General features: G+C 34.8%; 1 protein-coding gene across 1 annotated transcript; it reads right to left on the bottom strand.

The window, feature by feature from the left end:
• Positions 1-963: 963 nt before the first annotated feature.
• On the bottom strand, positions 964-12,984 carry LOC111387440 (transmembrane 9 superfamily member 1-like). Its single transcript, XM_023012001.1, has 12 exons — positions 12,746-12,984; positions 10,668-10,860; positions 10,482-10,586; positions 5,235-5,252; positions 5,063-5,142; positions 4,836-4,988; positions 4,419-4,553; positions 4,173-4,339; positions 3,771-3,865; positions 3,259-3,632; positions 1,648-1,921; positions 964-1,447 (listed from the first exon to the last, which is right to left on the bottom strand). Exons 1-12 carry the CDS (start codon positions 12,830-12,832, stop codon positions 1,380-1,382), a joined length of 1,749 nt encoding a protein of 582 aa, XP_022867769.1. The 5' UTR covers positions 12,833-12,984; the 3' UTR covers positions 964-1,379.
• Positions 12,985-13,290: the final 306 nt, after the last annotated feature.

The raw sequence follows: 13,290 nt of genomic DNA on the forward strand, positions 1-13,290 counted from the left end.
CTTGAGAAGAACGTTTGACTATATTAAATACAACCGCTTGTGTTAGAATTATTTAATTACATAGATTTCTCTAATTCCTAAGGCCGTTATTAAATTAAACCTCAGCGTTTGTCTTGGTTTGTTTAATAATCAGAATTGATTGGATAGCTTGTTTTCTGATTAACTATAATTAAGGAGAGATTGGAAAATAATTCCAATGATGAATGCTAAAAATATAAATTGATAATCATACATGGATCAATGAACAATTGTGAAATTCCGATGGCGAATGTGGACTTAGATCAAAGTTCGTTCTATTGATTTAATTCAATTCGTTAACTTACATTGCTATTAGTTGTTTTCTTAAAATTGATTGAATTATAATTAAACTCCCCCTCCCCAAATTTTTGTTAACATAGCATAAAATTAGACTAGACATTCTTCATGGGAACAACCCTTACTCACACTACTACACATGAATTTGAGGAGTATAGATTTTATTTTTGAGTGCCTACGATAGCACACTAAGACTTTATATAACAATTTAAGCTTCCTTCTCGATAAATTTACTTAGTTACACGAATCCTTTTATGTCACTAAGTTGACCTCATTGCTCAGTCAAAGACAGACAGTATGAAATCCTTCAAATAATAAAATTAGACTAGACATTCTTCGTGAAAACGACCCTTACTCACACCACTACATATGAATTTTGAGGAGTATAGGTTTTATTTTTGAGTTCCTACGATGGTACACCAAGACTTTATATAACAATTTAAGCTTCCTTCTTGATAAATTTACTTGGTTACACGAATCCTTTTACGTCACTAAGTTGACCTCATTGCCCAGTCGAAGACAGAGTATGAAATCCATAAAATAATAACATTTTCCCACAAATAACTAGTTAAAATATGGATCGTGCAAGAAAAAATAAACATATCGTGCTCCATATTTTATATAACATAATCTTTGTATAGAATTGACTGTCACCAAACAATTCATTTCCACATAATTGTCCAGTAATTGTCGACCCCCTAGAAACACCTACTTGCACAAGATTTTCACGACAAGAAAAGCAACATAAAATGCAATACCAGTAGAGCATCCATTGTCTGGAAATATGTGAGAAATAACTAAATACAAAACTAGTATTATCCATCCTATCTTCAATTATAAAAACAATCTCTCTAAATTACGTTAAGTGTACTCGGTTTTACAACCCAGAGAACGGGGAAATCTTTTAGGCCGTCCCCAAAATTCTGAATTACATATCATCCTCAGATCTTGCACATTAAACATCGACTTTACCAGAGATCTGATGGAGATACTGCAGGCTTCGCTCGATTCATCTCTGAGATGAGAAACATGATGCAAAAAAGATTTCTCTTGCAGCTCATAAACTAGTCGATTTTGATGTTTCTATATATCCTCCTTACAAACAAATTAGAACCTAAGTAACCAACAGCACCTGAAATGCATGAAAAACAGCCTGTAAGAACAGTGAGAGAAATATCAAGTAGAAGATCTAATCAATATGTTATCTTGGATGTCTTAGAAAACAGAATAAGCCCATCCATAGGTGGAAAATTCATAAATTCACTTCGAAGAAAGGAAGGGAAGGCAACAAAATCATATCTTTAAAAAATCAACTGCCTGACATTTACTCACCGCAAAGAATTCCTAAGCCAAGACAAAACATTAATGTATAGCCAAAGTAAAAGCTTGTCTGAAAGAATCCTGACATCTTTGTCTTCACATAATAGTAATATATCGAGTACAAGTACACATAAATAGCTGTTGACGCTGCTGAGAAGAAAGATGTCCACTGCCAATGATAATTCTCGGCATTTAGCAGGAAATATGTTCCCACTATCGTCACGCAGACCGTGACGATAATAAGAATCACAAAAACAAGAAGCATAAAGCCATATACATAGTACACCTGTCCACAAGAAGCGAAGAGGATAAATTAGCTAAACAGACAAAATGAGAACTTTTAACTTTTTTATTTTTTGTTGGTTTTCAACGAGCAATATCAGTCTGTTCAGACCTAGAGAAAATGGGTCTTATGAAAGGATCTCAAATGAAAAGGGAGATGAGAGGAACACGAATAAGTTGGAGAGATGCATATGCCAAACAAAGTGAACCACATAAATTTATCTTTAACAGGCATAAAAGGGTTCTCAAGGGACTCAGTTTAGCTCTTATTTGAGCCCCATCCTTTAAAAACTCATTTCTTTTCCCCGAAATTCATTTTCAACCACTCATTCTTCCAATAAAATAATATTACATGTAAACCTAAAATTTTTACCTAGTTTTAACCACACAATTCTCCAAAAAAATCACTTACAAAATTTATTTTCCCAAAAAAAGGGACTCAAACAAACTCCTAGTATACAATTCATCAAAGACAAATAGTTTGTTCAAAACCTTCACTGCTCCTTGCCTCCTCATCCCACAAACCCAAGACCAAGTCATTCAACGGAAGTACAGAAAATGAAAATCAAACTGGTGCATCAGCAGATTGAATTTTTGTCAGCAGAAATGTATAGATAGTCACTTTTTAAATAATGTTTGTTTTAGGCTTTTAGCAGAATTAGCATACTAAAACTTCTCTTGATTCAACCCACAATCTGCTCCACAAAGCCACCGCCACCCATGTTTGCTTGGACTTAGATTTTCAGTCAATTGAACCCAATCCCAAAAATACAAAAATAAGGCATAGAAAATTTAAGAATATTAATTCAAACAAATCCAACTATCTTAAAAATAGTTTAGCCCAAAATAAATTTAAGTCTTAAGTAGAAAATTTAAGAATATTAATTCAAACAAATCCAACTACCTTAAAAATAGTTTAGCCCAAAATAAATTTAAGTCTTAAGTAGAAAATTTAAGAATATTAATTCAAACAAATCCAACTACCTTAAAAATAGTTTAGCCCAAAATAAATTTAAGTCTTAAGTAGAAAATTTAAGAATATTAATTCAAACAAATCCAACTACCTTAAAAATAGTTTAGCCCAAAATAAATTTAAGTCTAAGTAGTCCTGATACCCTAGGGCATAGGGTCATTCTGATATCACTCTAGAAATTTATGCCATTTCATTTTAGATGTAAAGATTAATCAATTAACCGCTAATATCATTTTCTGTCAACTCTGCATCATATACTTTAATTTTCAGATAATAATAAAATAGATAACGTAATGAACAACAAAAAAATAGCATGATATATGGCTTTAATGAAGCCTTCGAAACTCAAGAGAGGTCTACTGTATTACCTTGTAATTCCAGAAGGAAGTGAAAACAAAGTACATTTCAATGAATATGCTGCCAAATGGAAGCAATCCTCCCATCATAGAAACTACGGACGGTGTCAAGTACCACTTCTTCTCAGGAATTGGTCGGGGAATGGTCTTCACTCGGCATGGATTGTTTGGAGCACCACTCCAGTTTCTTCCAACAACTGCACCAAGAAGTGTCAGGGGGAAAGAGACAAATGACCAGATGACGAAGACAGCCACCATCGTGCCAAAAGGAATGGCTGCTAGGGACCCATAAAATATTGCAACAGTGTTCAGCATGAAACCAATCCCAAAGCACAGAAAAGGAAAAAATGAAGCAGTGAGAATCATTGATTTAATCCAATTTTTGCCTGCCATATGGATAGAAGAATATTTTAGCTTAAATCACATAACAAAATTACATGAGTTAGCAAAGGTATAATAATAGTCAAACAAATAATAGCATGCTGCAAAGCAGGGAACTGTGGGCACAAATGGCATGCACTTACCACCATGGCGTGAGTACATTCCACCACTTACATAGCCCGAGATGAATGATGTAAAAGCATAACATACAATGAAAGTAGTGACAATCGCACCTCTCCTGGATAATATATATGTAAAAACCATCAAGTTAGCAATCTGAATCAAATACAAAAATAATAGGTAAACAGAATGGCGATGTCAAAAAATATATCCAAATCGGCTAATCCAAAAATATCCTGTAGTCTTTCAGGATGCTACTGGTATTATATAAACCAAAATATAAATCGAAAAAAGTGCATGCATGCTCTGAAATAGGGATTGGGGAAAGAAGGGAGAGAACAAGGTACTTCCAATAAACTACAGAGAAGTAAGATGACTAATTCTAGATTTCAAGTAAATTAAAAACCAAGTTGCGTTTGGCATACCCGATATACAACATTCCGACAATTGCAAATAAAATGACAAGGAGAACCAGCAATGCTAGCTGCGCACCAGTGCCAACAAAAGCAGAGAGTAAAACTAAACTGCGGGGAGTCCTAAATACATCTCCATGAACAAGTTTCCAACCAGACTCTTCATTGACATCTCTTTCCTAAACACGAAAATGTTATATGCACTTCAACAATAAATTCAAGAAATTATCGAGATTTATTTGATGATAAGATTATTACCAGGGTTTCCAAATCATCATCCTCGCGGGCATATTTTGCATAATCATTTCGTAGAGTTCGCATCAATATCATCGATACCAGACCGGTAAGGAATATAACCATCATGAAGGAATTGAAAATAGAGAACCAGTGTATCTACAAGATTTAGAAAATAAGTCAGAATCTTGTGCCTGAAAACAGAGCATTTGCCACAAAACAGTAAAAGGCACTTGTACTGCTTCCATAATTGATTGATCTCATTTAAGTAGAATGTTTTAAGCGAGCAGAATTAGTAATGCATACTGATTAAGGTTGTATGAACTGACAAATCTTTTATTAATGAATAACCACAGCCATAACATTTTCTATTAAGTTGAAGGAACTGGTTTTGAACTCATTATGCAGAAATAACATCAACGTCTGAACGTCAATTTTTACCTGATGTTCAAAAAAAGGATAGTCCAGGTAAACATCAAAACGACGAGCGAAAGATGTGTTTGTCAGAATCCACTTCACTGAATATGTCATGTCAACTGTTTTTCCAACTTCCAATGGTTTTGCACCTCCTTGAGTAAGATTGACATGAATGATCTATAAGAAAAACGAACTTTATCAACAGAACAGAAAGATCTGTACAAAAACATAATATATAAACTGGCACACACTTGATCTTTGTTGTAATTCACAGTTATACTCTTGTGTGTGTAGAGCACATGCTTATTATCAGTATTCTCACCCACAAAACCTGCAAAAATGATGAATGTTAATTAAAAAATGGGTAAAATGGTGAGAAAATTTTGAAATGTAGTTGATAAAAGAAAAGAGTTCAAGGCATACCCCATAAAGGCAGATCATCTGAATTTGTAGCCAGCAGACCAGCAAAAAATACCCAAAAAAATTAAAAGTAATTGGATAATAACCAATATAAAAATGAAACTCATAATATATTTATTAAGGATAATAAGTTTGGTAAGAAAATGGAACAAATAAAAACAGAAGACTGGTGCCTAGCTTACATGTATGTACATACACATACAAAGAGAACACGCACGAGAGCAACCCCTAATGAATGAGAATATTCTTGTTCTCCAGCTAAATTCAATTCCAATAAGTAAGCAGAACCACTGATCCATCTTAATCACCAATAATCCACAAAGTACAAGTATATTTTTGGATAAAATAAAAAGAAAAACCTCTTCATCATTTTAAGAAATTTCATTTTTTCCCTAATGATGCACCAACAAGAGTCATGCATAAAGCCTCCTGACACCATATAATTGGGGCGAAGGCAATGTAAAAATGTAATGTCTAAACACCCAAAATTTTGCAAAAATGTAATGTCTAAACACCCAAAATTTTGAATGATCTCTTCTAGCCCCCACTTGGCCCCCATTTTTTGAAATTAAAATAAGTGGAATAGTTTTTTTTTTTTTTTTTTTTTAGAATGATAAAGTTGAAAAAGAAGGAAAAATTTTCGATTTATGTGTAATATTATTTTATGAAAAATTGTGTGAAAAAAAAAGAAAAAAAAAAAAGGAAAAGAGCTAGAGAAGTTTACTTAAAGCTAAGATGCCTCCAGAGTTTTGACTAAAGTGTGATGAGGACATCCAGTTTATTTATTTATTTCTAGTCGAACCTTATTTCATTTTGGACCTTATTTCATTTTGTTGTGGATTTTTTATTGGGCTTGTATTGGCTCAAACCCATTCTAGTTAGGGTTTGGTTTACTATTTAAACTTACTTTTCCATGTAATTTCATTATTTGATGAATGAATAATTATTTTGGTGGCTTATGGCGCATCCCTCTCCTTCTTCTGTTAAATTCTTCTTCTTCCCCCCCTTAATTCCCTATTCTTTCTGAATCTGTTGTCTTTTTCTATTAATCTTCTTATTAGTGCTGCATCAAATTTGGTATCAGAACCGAATCTTGGGTAATTTCTTTTCTTTAATCCAAATTTATTCATATTTCCTTCCCAAAATCTATTGGAACAGCACAAACTAAAATAATTTTTGGTAAATGCAGCAATTTTTTTTCTTCTTCAATTTTCAGTCTTAGTTGAAAAAAATTAAAAAAAATAAAAAGATAGAGTTACTGTTCATCGCAGGTGCTGTTCACCCAAAATTTCAGTTTAATATTTTGGTCAGTTTCTTAAATTAAAAAAAGAAAAAGAAAAAAAAGGTTACTGTTCATGCCAAAAATAAAAAATTCTCGTTTTTTTTTGTTGCTGCTGCTGCTCATAAATAAAAAAAAAATTGTGGTGGTGTTTCACAAATCTCAAACCCTAGCATTCAAGCCCACTTAGCCCTTCAGCCCATATATTCCATCTCTATAACTTAGTCCATTCATTTTTATTTATTTTTAATCAAAACAATTGGGCCATAAGCTAGTGGCCCAAATTACTCCCAAAGCCCACTAACACACAGCCCATCTCTCATCATCTATTTAGCCAATCCATTCGCTTTTCAGCCCAATAAACACCAAATTCAACCCACTTATCATATATTATCACAACTGGCCCAACACCATCCAACCCATAACCGGTCCCAAATTCGCTCGGCCCATAACCTTAGCCCATCATATACAACACTTAACCTAGCCCACATCTACAATACCCAATCAACCCAAGCCCTAAACTCCTCCTTCCCCGTCGGTATCCCACAGTCACCACACTTTCAGCGACCGCCCTCACTGCCAATCTCCAGCAATCCACTGCCACACTAGTTGTCATCCACCACCCGGAGTTTAGTTTTCGCTTATTTTTCACGTCGATGGACTTCTTTTGAGTTCAGAGTGCCAGGGACATTTGTTGAATTGGATTTGGCCTATTATTTGCATTGGAGTAGCTTGTTAAAACTCCTGAGGATTAGTGTTCCATTCAACGACTCGACTGCTTAGGAGTATTCCATTATAATTTTCTACTGGAGACGTGCCAACTGGGAAATCATAATTGGGCACAGTTCTGATTATTTGGGTCTTGAAGTACATCGCCAACAGGTTTAAACTTCCGTGGGTACTACCGCTGCAACTAAATAACAGGGAGTGCTTAATTTATATTTGTCATTGGCTTACAATACTGCTTCATTTAAAATTGCATTAATTAAATTTTTGTGATTTTGTTATTCTAACAATATACCTAAAGTCACGTGACTGAATTCGTTGATTAAGTCAAAACCCTATTTTACCCCACTTATATTACATGATAAGGTTTTCACTATTATTTGATCCGTACTTTGTTATTTTACCTAGATCAGCAGTATTAGCTTGCCATATTTGAATTTATTTGACCCTGAAAAAAATGCTTAGTTTGTTATTTTTCATTTCTTACATTTATTGTTCATTGATCTCATTATTGCACGTCATTTGGCTGGTATTAAATTGCATGTAGTTGCGTAGTGGTCGTCTTATCGTCTCTATTTCCAATATATTGACCATGGATCCACCCCCATTTGATGCACTCACTAGACAATTAGTGCAACTTGCCACTAGCCTATCGATTGTCCAATCAGATATAACTGCTACTCGTGAGGAGAGAGAACCTAGCCGCTAAGTTAAGCAATTTTAAGCAAACCCCTCGTTTGACTAACACTAATTCTAAAGCGTCTCATAATAGACAATATCATCGTGGATAAAGTGATCAAAAATATTTTCGACACGATCGTAAGAATAGGGATCAGGTTCGTGAGCGAGAACAAGGCCATGGTTATCATGGTACTCATTCTATTCCTTATCGTAAGGAGCGTTTTTTTAGAGACATTGACTTAGATACTCCTACTTTCGATGGTTCCTTAGATCATGAAATTTTTACCCAATGGAACACCATACACAAGGGAATCGGCTAGTGACTGAGTACATTGCTCAATTTGAGGAATTTCGAGTGAAATGTCATGTCGTTGAGGATGAGGCACTGACTTTAAGTAGGTTTATACAAGATCTAAGAGATAAACTTAGGCGTGAACTTTTCTTTCGAGGCATCACTACTATTGATCAAGTTTACTCTTCAACTCGGAACTACGAGTTACTTATTAGTACTCTATATGAAAAGCACGACCACCATCGTTCTCCCATGTCATTAGCGCCATCTCAACATGAGTCTGTCATAGAGCCTTCCCTGTCTAGTGTTCCTCCCATTTGAAAAAATAAGTGTAAAGGTCGTGATAGTCTAAAGCCCCCTTCTCCTTATAGAAGGCGTATTGACAACCATTCTTCCGTCTCATTCGCTCCACCTCCTCCTGTTAAGTCTCTTCTAGGACCTCCCCCGTCTCATGTTCCTCAAATCTTGGAAAATAAGGGTAAAATTTTTTTAATTCCAGGGACTTCTTCTCACCTGCTATGCATCAACTGTAAGGACTTTGGCCACATCTATTCCAAATGTCCTAACCGAGCCTTAGTCATAGAAAAACGGAAGGATATAATATAAGAGTCGTTAAAAGATCAAATCTATGAACCTAAATTTGAAGAATGTGATGACTTCAATGATATTGAGGACACTTCCTTATGTAGTATCAGGACTTTTCCTATGAATCTAGGGGTTGTACCCCTTGTTCCCGATACCCCTTGGTTAAATGTTGTGTGTCATACTCTTTTCCAACCCAAAGGTACAGATGAATTGTGTAATCATGTCCTTTTCAAGGAAAATCTTGAGAATTGGGATTTGATCCTCCCAACAATTCAAAGTGCATATAACAATTTTGTGCATCGGTTTATCGGTACAAATTCCATCGAAGTTATTCATGGTTATAAGTCTAGAAAACCTTTAGACCTTATTCCAATGTCCCCACACACCAGTATGTCTGCGTCAGCTGAGGCATTTGTACGCCATCTTCATGAATTGCATATTGAGATCAATAAACAATTTGAAACAAGTAATGCATTACATAAACTTCAAGCTGATTTGCATAAGAGAAATTTTGAATTTAATATTTGGGATTTTGTCATATTGCAAACCTGTAGTGCTGGTCCTTGTAAAATTTTAAAGCATGTTGGTTCAAATACATGTGTCATTGATCTTTTATCACATTTTGACCACCATTCTATTTTAACTACTAAGGACTTTTTTGCTTACCAAGGCTATTTTAATCCCTCTAGTGATTATTTTCTACCTCCACATGGGAATCCCTACACTGAACCTTTTGCTATGTCTGCTCCAATACCACTTCTCACAACACACAAAGATAAAATTGATGTTATTTTAGATGATCAGATTGTGTTGACCAATAATAAAGAGATTCAATGCTTTCTTGTTCATTGGGTGGATCGACTTGATTCTGATGGTACATGGGCCCCCGGAAAAAGACTTCAACAGTGTGATCCAGATTCGTTGAAATTTTATAGGAGTCTGCCAGATCTTCCTTTGCCCAGTTTATCTTTGTCAGATCATATTCTGGGAAAAAAGTCGCAATTTTCATTACTATCAATCATGGAATTTTGATACTTGGTTCGTCAGAAAGATCGCCCCCCGTGGCATACCTTGAAGCATTTTGGGTATCAAATTGATTGCAACCTCCTATGATCTATCAACTCGACAGGGTCGAGTTTTTCTCCCACCCCGGGAGAATTGATGAGGACATCCAATTTATTTATTTATTTCTAGTCAAACCTTATTTCATTTTAGAACTTATTTCATTTTGGTAGACTTTATTTTGTTGTGGATTTTATTGGGCTTGTATTGGCCCAAACTCATTCTAGTTAGGGTTTGGTTTACTATTTAAACTTACTTTTCCATGTAATTTCATTAGTTGATGAATAAATAATTATTTTGGTAGCTTACGGCGCATCCCTTTCCTTCTTCTGACTTCTTCTGTTAAATTCTTCTTCTTCTTCCCCCCCTTAATTCCCTATTCTTTCTAAATTTGTCGTCTTTTTCTATTAATCTTCTTATTGGTGCTGCATCAAAGTGACGGTGCTAGTGCTTTGCAAATAAGTAGTACTAGTCATGATATCATGGTTTACAAATCAATTAGTTCAGGATGGTAGCATGTCTGTTGAACAGGACCTTCTATAAACTAATTTTATGGCATAGTTCTATTGTAACAGAAACAAATTTATCCATCATCATAAAGTTGATAAAAAAACAAGTAACTTACCAATGAAAAATTCAAACCAATAACTATTATCAATAGCATCCTTGAATTGTTTGACCTTTGCTTCATCAAGTTCAAGCTCACAAATAGTGGTTTTGTCCACAGATTCTGCCAAAAAGGAAAATGACAAACGTCATCATATGATAACGTAAAAATGAATATATCCGAGAGAGATCCATGTGCACTTACTTTTGAATTTTATGTCAATCAGGCTATCAATAAGCTCATTTCCACCCAATACCTCACCAAGACCACCCCATTTGTGAGCAGCATTACCCGATGGACGACAAAATGGAAGACTATAATAATTGTAAGTTTCTTGTGGATTATTGTATGGCCCTACTTTATTCACCCAAAGGGTGATGGGATCATCTGGTCGATACTGCAGCGGAAAAGAAAAAGACATTAGTGAAAGCACTTGCAGCTGCCAGAGTATAAATCAATTTCAATTTGAACAAGCAACTACGTAAAATCAATTTTTAGAAAGCAATCAGAAACTGCGGTATTTTACCTCCGTGAGATGAGGCATGATGATATGCTCGTAATAAATCATAAATCATCTTGTAAATCCATGAAACAACTTACAAAATTGATTATCTAACTTGCAAATAAATCTAAAATTAATAGACAAAATGCCGAATAATAAGTTCTCAAATTAGTCAAGAAAAAAATTTTAATCTACCGTTAGAAGGAAAAGCAACCTACAAGTTTCCAATATTATTGATAGAATCCATGATCCTTATTCATTGTTGAAAACCCAACTTATAGTATAAGATTTTCCTTCACCTTGTACATTGCAGATTTCAATTTAGGATGTGCTGACACCCCTCTAAGCATGAGGGTTGGAGCTCATTAGGCATCTCCAAACACGGTTATAGAGAAAAACCTGACTCATCCTTGGCATACAATCGCTTTGATACCATGATAGAGTGCATGAGTCTAAAATGCAAACTGTAGCCAAATTTAAAATGTTAGGTTTGCCTTCACCTTATATACTGCACATCTTCTTTTCAACCAGGCAATGTGAAACACGCTAACAATATCAATACTAATAGGATGTTCACGAGAATCGTCAATATTTTGATTTCTCTGCCTCCCTCATCACTATTAGTTTCTAGTCATTCTTTGTCATCATCCTCACTAGCAATGGAGCATTACCCTTTCCTCTTTCATATAAAGGCAGGATAAATGGTAAAACATTTAAATTCATAAAGAATAGCCCAAATAAAGTCGAAACTAATAGTAAAAGTCAAAAAGGCAAATGAGTGCATGCCTCAATTTTCACAAGGCTTATCCTTAGGTGCAAGCCATGACAAATAGCACTCAATGCGCAAGCATTGAGGCCAGGAGTGGAGCCACCAGGAACACACAAAAAAAATTAAAAAAATAAAATAAAATAAAATAAAATAAAAAATATATATGTATTCTACTTGGCTGATACATAGTGGGCTTAGGGAGCAGGCCTGGGCCTTCCTACGCCCCTGATTGAGGCATTAAATTAAAACCTCGCTAAAGTTGGAACTCAAGAACTAAGCCTTTTTAAAACATTGCAAAAAATTAAAATAAAACCATTGAACTGCGTAAAAAACTGCAGAGTTTACCGTGTTGCAAACAAATATCCGTTAAAAAGATGATTTCCTCTTTTTTTTTTAAAAGGTTAATAATGTCGTCCAGCAGAGTGAACACATCTTTTGAAGGGTGTGAATACTGATGAGAAACCAGATGGCAGTCTTATAAGTTTTTCAACCTTTTCTTTTGCTGGCTAATAATCAAAAGATTAACACATAACTTGAAGATGCCTTCAAACTCATGACATCACTTTGTTTAAATAACAAATAGACTCCAAAACGTTCTGAAATTTCAAGAACTATCAACTTAGCAATTCTAGATATATACCCATCAATTCAAGGTGGTTAACTGACACGATGCACATTATGATGCGATAAGAACGTAAAAAATCGAGATATATGCCCATTGATAGTAGTCATAATATGATTTCCTATCAGATAAACAACATTCACATGAGCAGAAAATCGTATCCTGAAAAATAAAATACTCGTAACCCTCAGTCACCCAGATGCAGAAGTGAACAGTAAAACCACACAATTCAGATATCTTTAAACAGATCTAATTAACCTCCGATTAATTCAGAACCAATTTAACCAATTCAAACCAAAACTTAAGATACTATAAACAGAAAACAGCTAAAATTAGGGCGTTTTCTGTTGAAGCGGGTCGAGTGAGTGAAAAAAATTAATGAAGTATACCTTGTGATCGGACTCGGAGGCGAACGCAAGTGAAATGATAAAGAAGGAAGCGAGGAGAGAGGAGAAGAGTCGAACGGTGGACTGCATCGGAACGTCAATCGGCGGAAATATCCGAAGCCAATATAGAAAACGGGTCGGGTTGAGTGAGAACGAGATGGAGAAGTGAAATGCTATTCATATGCCCAGCTTTCAATTTGAACGTAGCCCGGCGACGAGGACTTTGCGTAGAGTCCGCTTGCAATTGATTGCAATTATAAATGTTAGGTCAGTCGTGATTTTGAGAATTGATTTTTGGATCATTATAAGAAAATTGGGATCCATCTGTGAGAAATTAAGTCAAAAGTTACAATTGAAATAGTAAAATAATAGTCAAAAAATCAATTTTTTGACTAAAAGATCCCTCATAAATAGGCTCTTAGTCAACAATACCTTTTAGAGGAAATTTCACCCAATACTAGTTTTAGAAAACATATTAAAATTTTAATCTTCATCAAATTTTATTCCAAAAATACTTAATTTATTGCAAATGAAATCTGAATCCCAAA

The sequence above is a fragment of the Olea europaea genome, chromosome 3, assembly GCF_002742605.1.
Source record: "Olea europaea var. sylvestris chromosome 3, O_europaea_v1, whole genome shotgun sequence".
Classification (NCBI taxonomy): Eukaryota; Viridiplantae; Streptophyta; class Magnoliopsida; order Lamiales; family Oleaceae; genus Olea; species Olea europaea.

What these genes read in the sequence shown, in the direction of transcription:
- LOC111387440 (XM_023012001.1), bottom strand. Translation starts at nt 12,832, where the DNA reads ATGCAGTCCACCGTTCGACTCTTCTCCTCTCTCCTCGCTTCCTTCTTT. An exon ending in GATTGACATAAAATTCAAAA is followed by an intron (nt 10,587 to 10,667) that starts GTAAGTGCACAT and finishes CCTTTTTGGCAG; the next exon opens with AATCTGTGGACAAAACCACT. An exon ending in GTCGGAATGTTGTATATCGG is followed by an intron (nt 3,866 to 4,172) that starts GTATGCCAAACG and finishes TATATTATCCAG; the next exon opens with GAGAGGTGCGATTGTCACTA.